The sequence below is a fragment of the Pleurodeles waltl genome, chromosome 12, assembly GCF_031143425.1.
Source record: "Pleurodeles waltl isolate 20211129_DDA chromosome 12, aPleWal1.hap1.20221129, whole genome shotgun sequence".
NCBI lineage: Eukaryota > Metazoa > Chordata > Amphibia > Caudata > Salamandridae > Pleurodeles > Pleurodeles waltl.
The window spans coordinates 280637820-280657520 of NC_090451.1; the positions used below are offsets into that span (position 1 = coordinate 280637820).

The 19701-nt window shown below is 45.9% G+C and overlaps 1 protein-coding gene across 1 annotated transcript in view; it reads left to right on the top strand.

The window, feature by feature from the left end:
- The first annotated feature begins 3871 nt into the window (after positions 1-3871).
- The window catches only part of LOC138268065 (5-hydroxytryptamine receptor 3A-like), a 287520-nt gene continuing 271690 nt past the window's right edge, over positions 3872-19701 (top strand). Inside the window, exon 1 of the mRNA XM_069217426.1 lies at positions 3872-3971. Coding sequence (XP_069073527.1) covers positions 3926-3971 — 46 coding nt within the window. The 5' untranslated portion in view covers positions 3872-3925. The remainder of the gene's footprint in view (positions 3972-19701) is intronic.

Genomic DNA, 19701 nt, shown 5'->3' on the forward strand with positions numbered 1-19701 from the left:
GAGTGAAAATAGAAGAAAAAGCAGAAAAAGACAGAGACAGACAGAAGCAGATGGCCATAGGCCACCAGGGATGAGGTGCAGGCAGGTGCCTGCTGGTGGAGGTGGCCCTTGATCTCAGAGCCGGCAGGCTTTTGAGGAGATCAAATGCAGAGGCCGCAGCAGGTGGAGCTGGGCAGGAAGGAGCAAGCAGACGCTGACCAGAAGGTCAGCGGAGTCCACCTCAACAGACAAACTGAGCGCACACAACCACCACAAGACACACTAGCACACATACAAACAACATCCACCTGCTGACACAACAACAGTCACAACTTCCCCTGACATCAAGCATATCTATAGACACCACCACGACAGTCACTGACACAGCCACCACATCCATCATGCCCACAGACATCCCAGCAGACCCGCAAACATCCACCACAAGCACCACACCCGCAGACACCACAGCAACAGACACACATACATCCACCACATCCACCATACCTGCAGTCACCACCCCAACAGACAAAGCAACCCCAGCAAATCCTTCCCCCAAGCCCAAGACACATAAATGCCCTCCCTCACCCACCCAACAGACACCCACCACACACAAGCATCCCTCCCATAAGCACACACCCAAAACATCAGCACCTACACATCAGACAACCACTCCCTCAACCTCCAAATCCCGACCCCCTTCTGATGACCGTCTCCATGTGTCCAAGAAACTGTTCCTCTGTGAGCTTGACTTTACCCCTGTTTTCCCCCATACCACACTCAGCTCCAAACCCATCCCTTCAATCTCCAAGGCCTCCCCTGAGCCACCCATATCCCTCCCCCAGCCAAGAAGAAGCTCACCTCTCCCAAGAAGAATCCCACCCCTGCCAAGAAGACCACCCTTCTCAAGCTCAAAACTCACCCCTCCCAAATCAGATCCCCCCCAGATAATCCCTGTGGTGACTGCCCCGTTGATGCCCCTTCCTGTGGAGAATCCATTGGCAGTTGGGAGTCAAGTTTAGGCACAACACTGTGCTGCATCTGAACAGTTTTGGACTGGCCAGTGGCCCTTGGACTTCAGAATGTTTCCAACTTTATAAACCCAACCTATTTGGTTTTTTTGGGGCACACATGTGTCCTGCGATTCCTTTACACCATTATGTTGTTCCTGATTAATTTGTGTTCTGTGCCTGCATTTGTATGTGTTGGAGTCTACTTGCTGCTCCATGTGCTTATGCAGTATGTGAGTTTGTAGGCAGTGCTTGTATCCCCTGAAAGAAGAGAATATGTTGTGTGTATAGGTATGTGTGTGTAAATGCAATGTTGGTGTCATGGCATTGTGTAGACTTCGGTATGGTATTTCTTTTTGTGTTGTACAATGTCAGCATGTATGGTGTTGGACTTGTCCCCCTGATATGGCTTTTGTATGCATCTGATGTGTCAGGGTGTGTTTTATTTGTGCAGACATGGAGTGTGTTCATTTGTGCTTGCTGTGTTTGAACTTGCCTGTGCATGTGTCCATTTAGGGGTGTGTCCCTTGCAGCTAATTCCTCTAGGGGATATGTCCCATGCAGTAGGAGTCGTATGTGCTTTGATAACTTGCCCTTCCCCATTGTGAAGATGTGCATGACATTTGAGTTTAGGATTGTTTGTCCCTGGGAACCATGTAGGGCCATTTCCTGAGCACATTTTGTATGAGGGGCCTATTCAAGGTGATGTATGTCCCAGGGCAGTCCCCTTACCTGGGTGTACAAGATGCCCCCCCCCACATTTGTGCAGGTATAGTTGTCATGTTTTCTTTGTCTATTTGTCTCTCTGTGCTTAGTGCATGCCACTGTGCTTCTTTGTACTGTGATGTGTGTGTCCATTGCAGGTTTGTTTCATAGCGGTGTTGTTTGTGTACCATGCCATTTTGATACATACATGTGATGTATGTGTGAAGAGTCCCTGGCCAGTGTGCGGCAATGTTGTGTAGGCTTCACTGTCCCTGTGCCTGAGCTGTTTGGCTGTGTGTTTTTGTATAGGGTTGAGGTGCAGTGAACACAGTCCATGTGTGCTTCCCAGAGGGGGCGTATAGTGACTGTGTGCATGTCCGTGTTGATGTATGTTTATAGGTGTGCGTGGTTGAGATGTGTACCTGCTGCCCATGGCGTGCCCCCCCCCATGATGTGTAAGCAGGCACAACACACTGTTTTAAAGGTTAATGATACAGATAGGTGTGTGTACTTATGGTTATTGGCATCCACAGTGGTGTGGATTTCATTGCCTTTGGATAAGCAGGTGTAGCGGCATGATGACTGTGAAGGACTCCATGGTGGCACCAGACATGTAAGCCTGCCTGCAGGTGAGTGTCTCCCTTTATCTGTTTCCGCCTTGTGATACATGGTGGTTGGACCACCACAGTCACATTGGCGGTGTGCAACCTCATAATGAGTTCAGCGGCAACACAGACATGTTTGTGCTTCCTCTTGACCATGGCAGTCTGTTCTATCTGGCGGTGCTGGCAGACAGCTGGAGGTCTTCTGTTGGTACGACCACCTAACTCCTAATACAGCGGTCCGACAACCACATCGACGGAGGTTGGACCGCCACTGCCGACATGGCAGTCTGCAGACCGCCAAACTCGTAATCAGGCCCTTGGTCATGTTGGTGTGGGCAGCTGGTGTGAATGAGTTAGTGGCGTAAAAAAAAAACTTGAGGGCCCCCCCGTAAAGTACATCCAGAGGGGCCACTCTCCCCTGGACCCATTCAGGGGCCTGTGGCCATGCACAGTGTACTGTGCTGAGGGGGACCCCCTGGAGATCTGGGGCCCCCCTGCACCACAGGGCATGCTGGCTTCTTTGTTACACCACTGGACTGAGTGTAGAGTCTGTTGGAGAGCTTGACCGCACTTCTGCATCATTTGTCCAAGGATCTTACAAGACTTGCAGGTTCTTTGACTATTGTACAATGGAAGTCACAATCTACTTTTTGTGTCGTTTTTTGTTTGACATCATGGGTGAGACTTACTAAGCGATTGGGTTTTCCTTGCATGACGCAAGTCGTTGCAAGGCAACGGAAGTCCTTGGTTGGGATTTACTATGCCACACAAAGCCAACTTGCATGGCTCTGTGTGGCTTAGTAAATCCAAAGTAAATGCACAACACACACCGCTGCCTTGCGTTACCTTGCGGCAGGGAAGCATTGCATGGGTAGACACATCCACCCATGGTTTTTGACAGGAGATAGAGCCAGTTGGAGAGAGGATAGATGTCTGACAGAACTTAACTGCTGTTGCTGTAACCAAAGGCGTTAACATAAATAAATAACTTACCTGAGTGGTTCCAGACTCTTGTAAGTGGATCCTAACCTCCAAGAACAACAGTAATCATTGTTATCTTTACGTATTTGCTTGCTTCTCGAATATGCCACCAAAATAATTTGCACACATCCATGCACTCATTTATTATCTTGCCCGTTCATATATCTTTAAGGTCACCCATTTATCCATCATTGCATTCATCTACTCATCCAGTCATCTGTTCATGTAAACATTCACCCATCCTTTCACCGATCCATCCATGCCCCCAATCACTCATCCATTTATCCATCTACCCTCTGACTAATTGCTTCTTTCACTTGCTCAGTCTGCACATTCATAAAATAGAAAATCAATAAAAGACGCAATGTAATTTAGAAAAAGACAAATCTATTGACACTGCTAAGGCGTAGTCGAAGTAGTTAATAGTGTTAAAAAGATTTGTCATTTCAAAGCACTGAATGCCGAATGCAGAGTACTTTAAACGTAAATTCCAAGCAATTGACATAACATCTGTCTGGTAGATTGTTGAGGGGGAAGTCCTGTGGATTACTGCCAGTATGTACACACCCTCTTCTCTGGAATCCATTCCACAATTCAGCAGCAGACGAAGTAGTGCTTTCAGACTCCCGCCACCGGCCTCCAGGCAACATGTCCCAGTTTCCAAGTTTTCTTGTAATGTGCATCCTGGCACCAGGTAAGGTCTGTTTTCTTAACATGGTATGGGTTATACAGTTGTCTTTTTCTGGGTGGTAGGGCTGCATTATGGGGTTGAAATAATTATAATGTGTAACTAAACATGTGTTCTTTCTATCAGTATATTTGCGCAGTGTAATAATTAGGTCTGTGGTTTAATGAGAGTTAAGCTTGGAAAGCAGAGAAAGTTAGGCTGCCGCGCATTTTTACTGACGCGCTGACTTTCTTTCTTTGATCTGAAAATTCATGTAAACTAACTAGAAAAAAAGCGCATTTCATCAATTACATTTATGCTGATATCCCTTAACCCCCTCTTCCTCCCACCTCTATTACCCTAATGACTTTTTCAATGCGGCATCTCACACTAACAACAGATTAATCCTGAACTAATGCACCTCTGAAATTGTAGGAAACTCAAGTTCCGGTAAAAGCCCTTTCGGAAGTGCATTTAGACATTAGCTGTCTTTGTGGAATTGTGAATGTTGTATCAGGGGATCTTGGAACACTATGGCCGTGGTCCTTGGGATTTCATCCTTATTTTGATGTAGAGCGTTAGCTCCATGAAGAATCAAAAGATTTATAGAGAAACTTTTAACTCTGTGGTCTCTGGGGTTAGAGCAGAGCCGAGCGCCTGTTCTTATGCTTTTTGCACTGTCCAGAATAGAGAATTTCTCCAAGCGCATGAATTGCTTCTCTCTCTCAGTTTCTGACTTGTGCTGTCTGCAGTTCATGCATTGAGTCAGAGAAATGTACTTTAGACACTGGGGGCCAGATTTAAAAACATTTTGTGCTGGGTTTGAGTCTCAAAAGTGAGGCATACCTATACAAAACGTTTTTTGTTGGCTTTACTTTCTACCGCAAAACTTGTTTTGCGCTGGAAAGTTGCACAAAAGTAACACAAAGCTGTGCAAATCGCTGCTTAGCTTTACTCTGCCTCAGAGGGGAGTTACATGGTTGGTACATGGCCACTCCAGTGCTACCACCTATGTTTTTGATGCAAAACCTTATCTATTAACAAATGTAGACAGGGTTTTGTGCTAAAAAATAATGCCACTTTCAAGCAGGCATTAAAAGGAGAACTACTTTTAATTCTCATATCTTTTCAGACTTTTCGCGTATGCTACATTATACACCACACGTACAAAGTAGGAAACGTTTTTAAAGTTTGTGTAGACTTATGGCCTGATTACGGGTCTGGTGGTCTCAAGACTGCCAGATTCACAGTGGTGGTCAGACCACCATGGTTGTGGCAGTCCGACTACCACATTACAACTTTGGCGGGCAGACCCGCCAAAAGACTGCAGTTTCTGCCAGGGTCCAAGATCCTGACAGGGTGACGGAAGTCGGGCTTGTAACCCGCCAGGGCGGCACTGAAGTCAGCACCATCTGGCTGTTTACAACCCTTCTTTCCACCATCCTTTTCATGGTGGGGAGCCGGCCATTAAAAGACTGGTGGAAAGCCAATGTTGGGGGCCACAGTGGGCCCCTCACTGCCCATGGCATGGGCAGTGCCGGAGCCTCGCTGCTCAGCACCGTCGGAGACAGTGCTCATTCCAACAGTGCCTCATGGCCCCACTGTGCAACGGCATTGGACTCAGCTCCATGTGGAGCCTAGTCCAATGCCACCGCACGTTTCCCACGGGGCTGACAGTTTCAGCTGGTCAGCCCAGTGGAAAACTCGTAATGGGTCTGGTGGGGAGACCGCCAGCTCTGCGGAGATTTCCTCACAGCGAGCCTGGTGGATTGGTGTTCAGAACGCCATACTCATAATGAGGCCCTTAGTATTTTGTACTGGAATGGTGCAATGGTGTGTGTGTGGTGCTCAGGAGCCTGATTGTGAACTGGCGCTAGGGAGAGGGGAGGAGAAAGCGATATCTCTGTAAAGATATCGCTTGCCTCTTCTCTCCCTGTCACGCAGTGCAGCAACTCTGGCTGCTGCACAGTGGAGTAAGATAGGCCCCCATATCCCCCAAGGTGCAGGGGGTCAAGCTTCAAGGGCCCTCCCTACACAGTAACCTGGCCTATTAGCTCCTGATTGAATCCATAGGGGATCCCCTCCATGTACTTTGGAGGGGGGCTTCCTCCTATTTCGTTACGCATCTGGTGCTGCATTGTGTGACAGGATCATAAATCTGGTCCTAAAGGCATAAAAATTGGTGCTCTGAGGCAGTGCAACTCTTCATGATACGCTCCATTTACTATTAACAGAACTGCATGGTGTGTGGGGCCTGGTCATGGTTGGAATGAAGAAACTAGGATGTGCTTGAAAACTGGGCGATTGGAACAAATTATTAAAGCTGATCAGATTTTCAAAAACAAAATTGGAGGCACACCATCAATGTTTTCTCAAAATATTTTGTTCTGAGTGCATCAATGCAGTGTTACAGAGGTGTTTTTCTCACCGTAAAGCGGTCCACTTTGTGAGCAAGGAAGCTACCACTTCCAAGTGACGATTATGGGAAACAGGCCCAGAGACATTTTGGTTTAAAAAAAAAGGCAGCAAAGTGTACATTTTAAAGCATATGTTTTTAAATATATCAACTAAAGAAAAAGCCACAACCAATAAGATAATTCAGAAGGGAGCTCATGCAGTTATCTAGACGTCTTGCTACATCGCCAAGAAACATCATTCCTCTGCAGCAGAAAAGTACTTCTGAAGAACCCGATCTTTGTTAAAAAAGTACATTACATGTTTGTAGCAAAATCAAAATTCTGATCATCTGAAAACATAGGCCCATATTTACGAAAAATGGTGCACAACTGCGCGAACGCAGTTGTGTGTCCTTTTTTTTAACTCAAGCGAATGCCTTTCCCTAACGCCATCAGTGCGCCATATTTATAAAGTGACGCATCATGGTGCTAAGAAATGGCTAGCGTCTCCAAAAAAGACGGTAGCCGGTAAGGGAAATGACGCTAGTGGGTCAAAAATTGCGGTAGGCTCATTAGCGGCAAAATATCTGCCACTAGGCAGCCTAGCGTCATTTTTTGGTGCACAAGCAGCCAAAAAATTACTCCTGTCTAAGTATAGACAGGAGTCATTACCACTACTCCAATGCCCACCACAGGGGACCAGTGTCCCCTGGGAAAGCCCTACATACTCAGTGTCAGGCATGGCCCCATGTAAGGGCCCCCCAATGGCACAACACACACACTTACCTGCAACTTACTTACTCCTCCTCTAGTGTCCCTGTGGTGTGGGTGGTGATGATGCAGGGGGTGAGGTGGACATCTTTGTGCCCATTCCATGGTGTTTCCCTTTGGCAATGGGCATACCTGCACATTAATGCCTGGTCTGACCAGGCATTAAATAATGGCACTAAGCAGGCTTAGCGCCATTATTTAGGTCCGCCTCCTAATTGCGCATTGTTTCAGCGTCCGGTGTTAAATATGGCGCAGGGGGGCTGGCGTCATTTTTAGAAAGAGAGCGCCTACCTTGCATCTCATTGATGCAAGGTGGGTTGGTGCTTCCTAGAAATGGAGCTAACCCCAATATTTTGATGTTCGACAATTCTAGAGTCAAAATATAAATATGAAGTTAAGTTAGTGCTGCTTTAGTGTCAAAATTAATGAGGCTAAGACAACGCTAACCTTCCATTAACATGGGCCATGATGTCACAGCACAAATATTGAGAGATGTAACTAAGATAAATATTTTAATGTTTACGAAAGCAACATCTTTCTGAAAGTTTGAGATAGGTGTTGCACAACTCAACAACTCAAGTAACTCTCCATGTTTGGTTGTCCTTTTTTTCTATTTTATAGTGGGTATTTTGCATTTTCTTTTGTGTTTTTTTCATTTCAGTGGTCTTGAGCATTTGAGCCAGAATCACAATTGAGTTTTTAACTATGTATTTCAAGGTTTTTTTATGACATATTTAATTTCTGGCACTGCTGCACATTGCATTGCAGCAAGAGTCAGTGCACAGGGCCTTCATCTGTGTGCACCGCCTATGTGCAGATGGGTTTGGCTAACCCTCCATGTGCATCGGGTCTGGCCTCTGCTTTTTTATGCTGTGCTTGTGCACCACAAGCCCCGTGTAAGCTTCAACCCCAGTTACATTGAAGCCAGGTCCAGCCTCTCTGACCCAGACTCTCCTTCTGGGGTTACATATTTCTAATTCCGTGACAGAATCCCTGAATGATGAGGCATGGCTTAGTGAAGCTTGGCCTGGATTTGTGGTACCTGCAAATGAAGCTCTTCCTGCCTGTGAATCCTTTTTGGGGTCTGTGATACCTTGATGCCCATAATAGCATCTAGGTGCCGCTGTACCAAAAAAGGTACCACATGGTCCCCAGACGCCATTTTAGTTAGGTGTCAGAGATCGTTGAATCTTAAAATTGATCCACAGAGGCTGCAACTCGTTCTATTTTTAGTTTTTATTTAAACCATGACTCCTCCTTTGATTGTCCCCCCACTATGATCTGGGGTCAGGAAGTGCTGACCCTTCCTCCTTATATGGCTACTCAATTTTTTTTCAGGCTGTGAGAACTGTACTCGCATTCTAAAATGGTGGACACCAGAGAAATATTTATCTTGCAGCTAGCCAATGTGGGCTCTCAAATCCACGGTTCAAACTTGGGAACCGCAGCTCCAGAAGGAATGACTGAACATGAAGAACTCGCATCAGATTGTGTGTAGATCCATCCATGAGGTCAAAGTTATGGGCAATCAACAAATTCATTTTCAAATGAAAGTGAAGCTGGGACATAAATACACAGCAGGGACTGCACATACATATGTACACAAAGGTAGATGTGCAGAGTTGAATATGGTCTTTATTACCACTGCTAAGTGTAGGGCGGGACCAAGATTCAGGAGAATTGAAGCCTCAATTGGTTCATGATGCCTTCCCATTCCCTTAACAATGGTAATAAAGAGGACATTACACTGAGCAAGCTGATCTGCATATACTGTTTATTCCATGCTGTTGTGCATAAGTTTTAAACAAAGGATTTTAATCAAAACCAAACACAAGGGGTTAACCAGTGCAGTAAAATAATATTCCAGTAACTGGGTCTTGTGAGTATGGTGCCTGTCCTTATTCAAAAGTAATTTTAGAATGCTGGTTGTGAGGTAGAAATCATAAGTAGATTTAGAAATATGATACATAGAAGAGTTCTGACAACATCATAAATCCAGGGCCAGCTTTAGCACTGTTGGCGCCCGGTGCAACAGTGTTTGTTGGCACCCCTTAGTGACCACCTCTGCCAGGGATTCCCTCACTACCACCCTTTAACAGTTCCCCTCAAGTCTCCAAAAGCAGTCTCTCTCAGATGCATTTAATTAGTTTTATAGCGCCGCTCATACCAGTGTAGGGCGTCAGAGCACTTTGCATCACATATACGTTACACAGAGAGGATCATCATAGGTGTGTTAATCAATGTATGGGAAATGTTACATAAGACAGAGGGCTACAAGTTGTAGGAGTCACGTCATCCATATTGGTAGGCAGTATAGTTTAAGAGGGCTTGGTCTGGAGAAGCACAAACACAGAATTTGAAAAGTACCACAGTAGTTGGGGATTCTCTAATATAAGAATTGATTTCCTCTGAAATTAACCCTTTTTGCAACATTAGGATGATGAAAGTCTGGGGAAAAAATAATAACGCTCTAATAAATACATTGTAGTGTGCATGCAGTTCTTTGACAGTTAATTATTCACTGTTCTGTATTACGATTTTAATTTATAATCTGCAAGTAACAAAAGGATCTCTGAAATAAAGCAGTAACCACTGACCTATTTACATTATATGCACCTTATGATCTTCATGGTACAGGTTCTTTGCAGCAGGCGTTTTAACCCGCTGTCCGTGCTAGCCATATGATGAGTCAAAGCTTCCACTAGACAATATCCGGATCTCTCTCTAGGAACATCATTAATCACCAGGGTTATGTTGCCATTTTTAGTGTTGAGCCTGAGTTGCATGCGCTCACGCATGCGTATCGCAGCGAGACGCTTTAGTATTTAGAAAAGGGCTAGGAGCCCTGTCAACTTCACGTCAGTGTTTTTTATTGATCCGTGGGCTTGCCTAATAAAATCTGCTTGCTTTCATTAGTGGAAGGCATGCACACGTCATGCCTTTTCCGGTGGCTAGCCCTCCTCGAGCGCAGTGACCAAGTACAGAAAACATGCGAGGCTCGCTGTTTTCCATCGGGCTCGTGGACTTCTTTTTCTCTAATTTACGAGCCCGATCTCGCTTGGCAGAAGTCGAGCACTTTACATAGTTAAGTTCACTTTTTCGGGTTACGTACATAAATGCACTTTTGCCCGATAGGTGAAAAGTCGGGTTAGGAGTTTACAACGCGATCAGCTCTAACATGAGCACATGCGAGACCCGTTGCATTGTAAATGCTTGTTATTGTTGCTTGAAAACTGTTGGAGGCAAGAAATGCGGCAGCAGTTGCTTTTAAAATCAGATTATACTTTCAAACACAGCACCCCCACCCGAAACCAGCACCCGGTGCGGTGGCACCAGTCACACCGCCCAAGAGCCGGCCCTGCATAAATGACAAGGCCGAGCGGTTTATAACTGTCACCAGAATAAAAAGGTGGTAAAACAGTACCATATTACACGTTAGCCTTTATGTATTTTTATATTACATATTTATTTGGGAGTAGTTAGCTTGAAAATGCTATCTTTTTCAACTTGTTTTCAAATACAAAAGCGTTTATAGAAAATAGCAAGTAAATATCTGAATTATAAAGTTAGATTGTCTGCAGTAAAATGAAGAGACCAATACTAAATTATATAGTTAGTAATGTAGAATTTTAGATTTTCTTTTTAAATTATCCTACAATGATTGCAGATATTTGTGAGATAAAAAATAAGAAAGCTCAGGGAATTTTTTTTTTCTCTTTCCCCCACCTTTTTGATCAAAGGCAAATTGGTATAGAGGCAATAATCTGTCATTTAGTGCATGGTGTAGGGTTTGTACAAGGCAGTGTTTTGCAGGGACAGGGTGCAATACCATGTTGGTACAGGTACAGTGACAGGGATAGCATACAGTTCCGTGTGTAGAGTTGCAGTGTGATGGTGTAGTGGTAGGACATTTGTAGCCAGTTACTAGGCCCATTCTTTCATGTACTTTGTGGGACCAATGGTGCTTGTTGCTAGGTCTATCAATGCATGCCTTGTGTGGCGTCACTGACACCTATTATGTCGTCTATTGGTGCATGCCTAGTGCGGGGTCACTGACACCTATTATGACACCTATTGATGCATGCCTAGTGCGGAGTCACTGACACCTATTACTAGGCCTATCGATGCATGTTTTGTGTGGGTCACTGACTCCTGTTACTGGGCCAATTAATGCATGCTTTGTATGAGGTCACTGACACCGGTTACTAGGCCTATTGATGCATGCCTTATGCAGGGTCACTGACACCTGTTACAAGGCCTATTAATGCATTCCTTATGCGAGTTACTGACATCTGTTACTAGGCCTATTAATGCATGCTTTGTGTGAGGTCACTGACACCTGTTACTAGACCTACTGATGCATGCCTTGTGCGAGGTCACTGTCACCTGTTACTAGGCCTATTGATGCATGCCTTGTGTGGGGTCACTGACTCCTGTTACTAGGTATATTGATGCATGACTTGTACGGGGTCACTGACACCTGTCATTGGGCTTATTGTTGTATGCCTTATTCTCGGTCACTGGCACCTGTTACTAGGCCTATGGATGTGTGCCTTGTGTGGGGTCACTAACACCTATTACTAGGCCATTGAAGCATGCCTTGTGGTTGTCACTTACACCTGTTACTATGCCTTTTGATCAATTCCTTGTGTGAGGTCACTGACACCTGTTACTAGGCCTATTGATCCATGCCTTGTGCGGGGTCACTGACACCTGCTACTAGGCCTATTGATCCATGCCTTGTGCTGGGTCACTGACACCTGCTACTAGGCCTATTGATGCATGCCTTGTGCGTAGCCACTGACTCCTGTTACTAGGCCTATTGATGCATGCTTTGTGCGGGGTCACTAAAACATGTTAATAGGCTTATTGATGCATGCCTTGAGCTCGGTCACTGACACCTGTTACTAGGCTTATAGATGCATGCCTGATGCGGGGTCACTGACACCTGTTACTAGGTCACTGATGAGTGCCTTGTGCGAGGTCACTGACACCTGTTACTAGTCCTACAGATGCATGCCTTGTGCAGGGTCACCGACTCCTGTTACTAGGCCTATTCATGCATGCCTTGTGTGGGGTCACTGACACCTGGTACTTGGCTTATTGATGCATGCCTTGTGCTCGGCCACTGGCCCCTGTTACGAGGTCTATAGATGCATGCCTTATGCAGGGTCATTGACACCTGTCACTAGGCCTATAGATTAATGCCTTGTATGGGGTTACCGACACTTGTTACTAGGCTTGTTGATGCATGCCTTCTGCTCGGTCACTGACTTCTGTTACTAGGCCTATTAATGCATGCCTTGAGCGGGGTCACTGACACCTGTTACGAGGCCTATTGACGCATGCCTTGTGCGGGGTCACTGACACTTGTTACTAGGCCTATTGATGCTTGGCTTGTGTGAGGTCCCTGACACCTGTCACTAGGTCTATAGATGCATGCCTTTTGCGGGGTCACTGATACCTGTTACTAGGCCTGTTGACGCATGCCTTGTACTCAGTCAGGACTCCTGTTACTAGGCCTATTGATGCATGCCTTGTGCGGGGTTACTAACACCTGTTACTAGGCCCATAGATGTATGCCTTATGCAGGGTCACTGACACCTGTTACTAGGCCTATTGATGCATGCCTAGTGTGGGGTCACTGACACCTGTTACTAGGCCTGTTGATGCATGCCTTGTGCTCGGTCACTGATTCCTGTTACTAGGCCTATTGATGCATGCCTTGTGTGGGGTCACTGACTCAGCTTACAAAGCCTTTTGATGCATGCCTTGAGTGAGGTCACTGACTCCTGTTACTAGGCCTACTGATGCATGCTTTGTGTGGGGTCACTGACACCTGTTACTAGGTCTATTGACCCATGCCTTGTGTGAGGTCACGGACACCTGTCACTAGGACTATTGATGCATGCCTTGTGTTGGGTTACTGACACCTGTTACTAGGGCATTAATGCGTGCCTTGTGTGGGTCACTGACACCTGTTACTAGGCCTATTGATCCATGCCTTGCGTGAGGTCACTGATACCTGTTGCTAGGCCTATTGATCCATTTTTTGTGCTGGGTCACTGACACATGTTACTAGGATTATTGATACATGCTTTGTGCTCAGTCACTGACACATGTTACTAGGCTTATAGATGCCTTATGCGGGGTCACTGACACCTGTTACTAGGCCACTGATGAGTGCCTTGTGCAAGGCCACTGACACCTGTTACTAGTCCTATTGATGCATGCCTTGTGCGGGGTTACTGACACCTTTTACTAGACCTATAGATGCATGCCTTATGCAGGGTGGCAGACTCCTGTTATAGGCCTATTGATGCATGCCTTGTGTGGGGTCACTGACACCTGGTACTAGATCTAGTGCGAGTCACTGACGCCTGTTACTAGGCCTGTTGATGCGTGCCTTGTGCGAGGTCACTGACTCCTGTTACTAGGCCTATTGATGCATGCCTTGTGCGGGGTCACTGACACCTGTTACTAAGCCTATTGATGCATGCCTTGTGTGGGGTCACTGACACCTGTCACTAGGCCTATTGATGCATGCCTTGTGCGAGGTCACTGACACCTGTTACTAGGCCTATTGATGCATGCCTTGTGTGGGGTCACTGACACCTGTTACTAGGCCATTGATGCCTGCCTTGTGCGGGTCACTAACACCTGTTACTATGCCTATTGATCCATGCCTTGTGTGAGATCACTGACACCTTTTACTTGGCCTATTGATGCATGCCTTGTGTGGGGTCACTGACACCTGTTACTGGGCCATTGATGCGTGCCTTGTGCGGGTCACTGACACCTGTTACTAGGCCTATTGATCCATGCCTTGTGTGAGGTCACTGACACCTGTTACTAGGCCTATTGATCCATGCCTTGTGCGAGGTCACTGACACCTGTTACTAGGCCTATTGATGCATGACTTGTGTGGGGTCACTGACACCTGTTACTGGGCCATTGATGCGTGCCTTGTGCGGGTCACTGACACCTGTTACTAGGCCACTGATGAGTGCCTTTTGAGAGGTCTCTGACACCTGTTACTAGTCCTACAGACGCATGCCTTGTGCTCGGTCACTGACTCCTGTTACTCGGCCTATTGATGCATGCCTTGTGCGGGGGTTACTGACACCTGTTACTAGGCCTGTAAATGCATGCCTTATGCAGGGTCAGTGACTCCTGTTACAAGACCTGTTGATGCATGCCTTGTGTGGGGTCACTGACACCTGTTACTAAGCCTGTCGACGCATGCCTTGTGCTCGGTCACTGATTCCTGTTTCTAGGCCTATTGATGTATGCTTTGTGTGGGGTCACAGACACGTGTTACTTGGCCTATTGATCCATGCCTTGCGTGAGGTCACTCACACCTGTTACTAGGCCTATTGATACATGCCTTGTGTGGGGTCACTGACACCTGTTACTAGGCCATTGATACGTGCCTTGTGCAGGTCACTGACACCTGTTATTAAACCTATTGATCCATGCCTTGTGTGAGGTCACTGACACCTGTTACTAGGCTTACGATGCATGCTTTGTGCTCGGTCACTGACACCTGTTACTAGGCTTATAGATGCCTTATGCGGGGTCACTGACACCTGTTACTAGGCCACTGATGAGTGCCTCGTGCGAAGTCACTGACACCTGTTACTAGTCCAGAGATGCATGCCTTGTGCTCGGCCACAGGCACCTGTCACTTGGCCTATAGATGCAGGCCTATGCACAGCCACTGACACATGTTACTAGGCCTATTGATGCATGCCTTGTGTGGGGTCACTGACACCTGTAACTAGGCCTATTGATGCTTCCCTTGTGCGGGGTCACTGACACCTTTTACTAGGCCTGTTGACGTATGACTTGTGCTCGGTCACTGACTCCTGTTACTAGGCCTATTGATGCATGCCTTGTGTGGGGTCACTGGCACCTGTCACTAGGCATATAGATGTACGCCTTATGCTGGGTCACTGACACCTGTCACTAGGCCTATTGATGCTTTCCTTGTGCGGGGTCACTGACACCTTTTACTAGGCCTGTTGACGTATGACTTGTGCTCGGTCACTGACTCCTGTTACTAGGCCTATTGATGCATGCCTTGTGTGGGGTCACTGGCACCTGTCACTAGGCATATAGATGTACGCCTTATGCTGGGTCACTTACACCTGTCACTAGGCCTATTGATCCATGCCTTGTGCTGGGTCACTGACACCTGTCACTAGGCCTGTTGATGCATGCCTTGTGCGGGGTCACTCATATCTCTTACTAAGCCCAGTGATGTATATGCTTTGTGAAGCCGCTGACACTCCTTTCTAAGGCCCTTTAAGGCATGTGCTCTGTGCAGTTTGTATTCTGCCATTATTCGCATTATACAAAATTACTTTTGGTTGTGTACATTCCTTTCTAATAAGATAGTTCACTGTTTTGGGCTCCTGGTGCTGAGATTTGTGTCTCACGTGCATGATAAATGGTAAAATCTGTGGCATGACTCACTGCTAAAGCCTAGCACAGAATCAATGAGTTGATTGATATTAGTTATTAATTTGATGATATGCACTAGACAACTGGTCATTGAAATGAATGCAGTTCTGGATCTGTGCTCTCCACCACAGACAGGATAGTTATGCTGTACTGTGCATTATGGACACCTCGAGCTACAAAGCTTGGGAGGAAACCGTGAGCTCCGAGTCTTCATCCTTGACATTTGAAGAGATGTGGAGAATGACACGGGATCATCATGACCCCGACGTGCAGGGATACAGAGTCCAGGCTCTCTCTCCTTTCCCCCATTCAGCTAATACGGGAGCAGTCCGACTGTAAGCTCGTCGGCTGAGCGCCTTGTGTATCGGATATCGTGTTGTGAATTTTTGGTGCGAGATGCATTGATAGTTAACTCTGCAGCGATGGCAGAAACGACGTAGGTCTTATTCATTGCCGAGAACAATGGGGGCCGGTGACCTTAGGAACAGCTGGGGTGCATAAATGCCTTAACGATGAGTTGAGGGACTGCAGCAGGCCAGTTGATTTAGAAGGGGTTTATGCAAGGGCGCTCTACAAGAATGTTTTATTTTTAATTGGGCCAAAATATGCATCTTAATGGACGGGTTTGAATGTTGTTCTGGAAGTTTTTTTTTGCTAAAACTCTAATACATCAGGGCATGTCATATTACCCAATTTTCCCTGCAGCAAATCATATGTGCGACCCTCCAAATAGTGTGCAATTGACAGACACAAGGGTTGCAGATTACAAATTCCAGTGATCTCTTGGGCATCTGTGGGAGCCTAGTCAAGGATGCTGATTAAGGATTCTGATCTGCATTGTCGGTGATGCTAAAGACAGAAGCAGCGGTTCTCAACTCCAACTGAGCCTCTCAATGTGTCGATCCACGGAGCCATCCAGTTTCTCTGAAATAAGTGTTGTACTAAAGAAAACCAACATATCGCTTTACTAATTCACTGAACATGTATTTACTGAGGGTTCCAGAGACCTGAACCACACATCCTGGTGAGAAATGTTATCTATGCTTGTGCCATGCTAAAACTCCCAAACCGCATACTTTCCGGAAATAGGGAAGTCTCCAGAATTGTTCATGAATATATTTTGTCAAATAAACAAATGAAATTGCTTTTGTTGTTGCTTTCATTGCTTGTGTTTTGAAGGTCGTTGAAAAATCAGATGAAAGAGTGTATACTTCGGATTATTACCTTATCCGATAGTATGTGTAACTCACTATGAGCTTCTGAGTCCCCGATGGACTCTATTATGCCACAAAGCAGATATAAAGCTCGGCCTGAGCATTATTCATCCTGACCTGCACCCCCTAGCGATTCCAGTACCGAGGGCTCCACACACACATCTCTGCCAGTGTATCTAAATACTTCTTGGTCTGCCCAATGTGTGCCATTCCTGTACAATGAACCACACTCAGCTTTACAAATGCTCATCAGTCCTGTGCACCTGGCTTGCAGCACTGTCTAATATATTCCATACACCGAAATCCATCCTAAAGCCCCATTATTATTCCATTCCATTTCCCCGCAAATACAAGAGTGCCATTAAACCTCAATACTCTTAGTCGACTGCAGCTGTTCATGTTACATTACTGAGGTGCACATAGACACCTCTGCCATGGTACATCTCTGCTTTCTGGACTCAGCACCTCCGCTATTGCAATACAAGGACATGTTGTTTACTTTTTTCCTTCCTGGACTGCAGAAACCCCTACTGTGGAGCTGGTACCCATAAATCTCTATCAATGACTATGTAGTATTCGGCCACAACTGCATTCTATTACAGCCCTGGAATCATAGGAAGTCTTGTGAATGCTCCTTACTCTGTTCCTGGCTTTTAGTACTTATGCTTTTCTAACACATGGACATACAAGCAACTCTTTTCTAAGGGTTCTATGCTTAGTCCCCATCACTGTTCTGCTAGTGCAGGAGTATGTATTGTACCGCCCATGTTAACTCTACGGCCTATCAGGAAACTTCTAACCCTTTTAAACATCACTTAAACACGCACAAGGAAAATTGTCATCTGGCTGAGGTTGTAGGAGAGAGACACAAGAAAACTAGGAGTCTAGTAAGGTTGCAAGAACTCCCATCATGTGCAGAGGACACCTTCCTTCCTTAGAGGATTTACCTAGACAGCCATAAATGCAATTAAAAGAGCAAAGAGATAAGACAATGGGATCCAATGGCAGTAGGTGTTCACAAAAAAAGAGTGGCATAAGGGCTTTCACTCTGCTGTTTATGGTTAGGACAATTTCTGACCCTGTGTATTGCATGACACCTTCATTCAGTTCTGGATTTAGTCACAAAATTGCAGTCTGGTGCTTGTAGACATGCCATTTTAATGACAAATTAAACATCCTCTCTGGACATTTTATCAATCAAAAGAATAAGAGACTTTCCAAACATTTCGTCATAGAAAACATACCGCAAGACCGTAGAGGTTGAAAATGAGAAATGTGACTCAACAGGCCATCCCATAAGGAGAGCACACAACAAACTACAAACTTAAGCACAAGCATGCACTAAACGTTCTCACACACACACAAGCACACATACATGCACAGGCCCAAGCATACATACACAGACATGATGCAGTCAACAGCACGCAAACACACACACAAACATACACAAACAATTGAATACTGATGAAAATCAAACTTACCTCAGTAGCCACTTCCATGAGCTTCTACTCTTATCAGAAGCTCGGATAGAGATGGAGGTAGACCCTTTTTAGGTTGAGCATAGCAGCACGCAAGCGCTGCTTTTCTGACGTGTTGGTATGTATCTGTGCTTTTTAACCACGACCACTGTACACCCATCACTATCACTCGTTCATGGGCTTGCCTTTCAAGAATCCTTTGTTATCATTGGTAAATGCTTTACGATTGTCCCTCCTTGGGGCAGTTATGTTACCCACTTGGCCACTGACCCTGTTCAAAGGATAATTGCACTTTTGCCGATGACTTTGACTGTGAGAGAAATTCTTTTTCTTTTTGTGTCTCTCCTTCTCGCACACGCTCATGGTGGCTGTGGTGCTTTGAATCGGCTCGCTTATGTCAATTGTTTTACTTTGTATTTTCAGTTTGTGTGGCATAAAAAGTCCAGTTAGAAATTTACACTATTTGCTTTAACTCGAGCAAACAAAAGACCCATTGCATTGCAAATGCTTGATTTTTAATTCTAGCGCATGACTGCTTTCAGTGAGTGTTAGAAATTGGGTCTTTGGTTGGCAGTCAGGTTACCCCCTGTCCAAGCAAGGACCCTCAACCCAGTCAGGGTAAGTAACACACAATCCAAATTATCCTGTGCCCACCCTCTGGTAACTTGGCACTGAGCAGCCAAGCTTAACTTAGAAGGCAATGTGTAAAGTATTTGTGCAATAACACAATATAGAACTACAAAAATACACAACACAGTGTTTAGAAAAATATATATTTATCTGATAAGCTGCAGGTCAAATCGATTAAGATGTAATAGGCATATGTTGAGATATCACTGTAAAAGTGATATAAAGTGTCTTTAGTCTTTTAAAAGCAAGAAATGTCTCTTTCAAGCACAAAGTACCTGGTTCGCGTTCAAAATCTCCGCAAAGAACCGTAGAGGAGGAGATGCGTGGAAAACAGGGAGGTTTGCGTCGATTTCTCAGGCTGCACACAGCGATGCGTTGTTTAGTTTTCATGCAGGGACGGCTTTGCGTCGATTTCTGGCGCTCGGTCCTGTATCCTCTTCAGATTGCGGGGTTTTCGGATGCCCCGGGGACTATGCGTGGATTTCTGGTGCTCACAGGACAAAGTCACAGGGCTGAGTCGATCGGTGGCCATTGCGTGGAAATTTCTACCGCACAGAAGGCGCTGCGTCGATTCCTCTATGGAAGTCGGGCTGCATTGTTCCGGCTCGGCTGTGCGTTGATCCAGTGGGTCGTGCGTCAAATTTCCAGTTGCTATGCTGTCACTGTGTCGATCTTCTCGTTGTGAAGTCAGGCTGCGTCGTTCCAGTTCGGCGTGCAGTGAATTTTTCACCGCAATGCAGGCTGTGCGTCGTTTCTGGCAGGCTGTGCGTCGTTTTTCGCAGCACAAGGAGTCCTTCTTGTA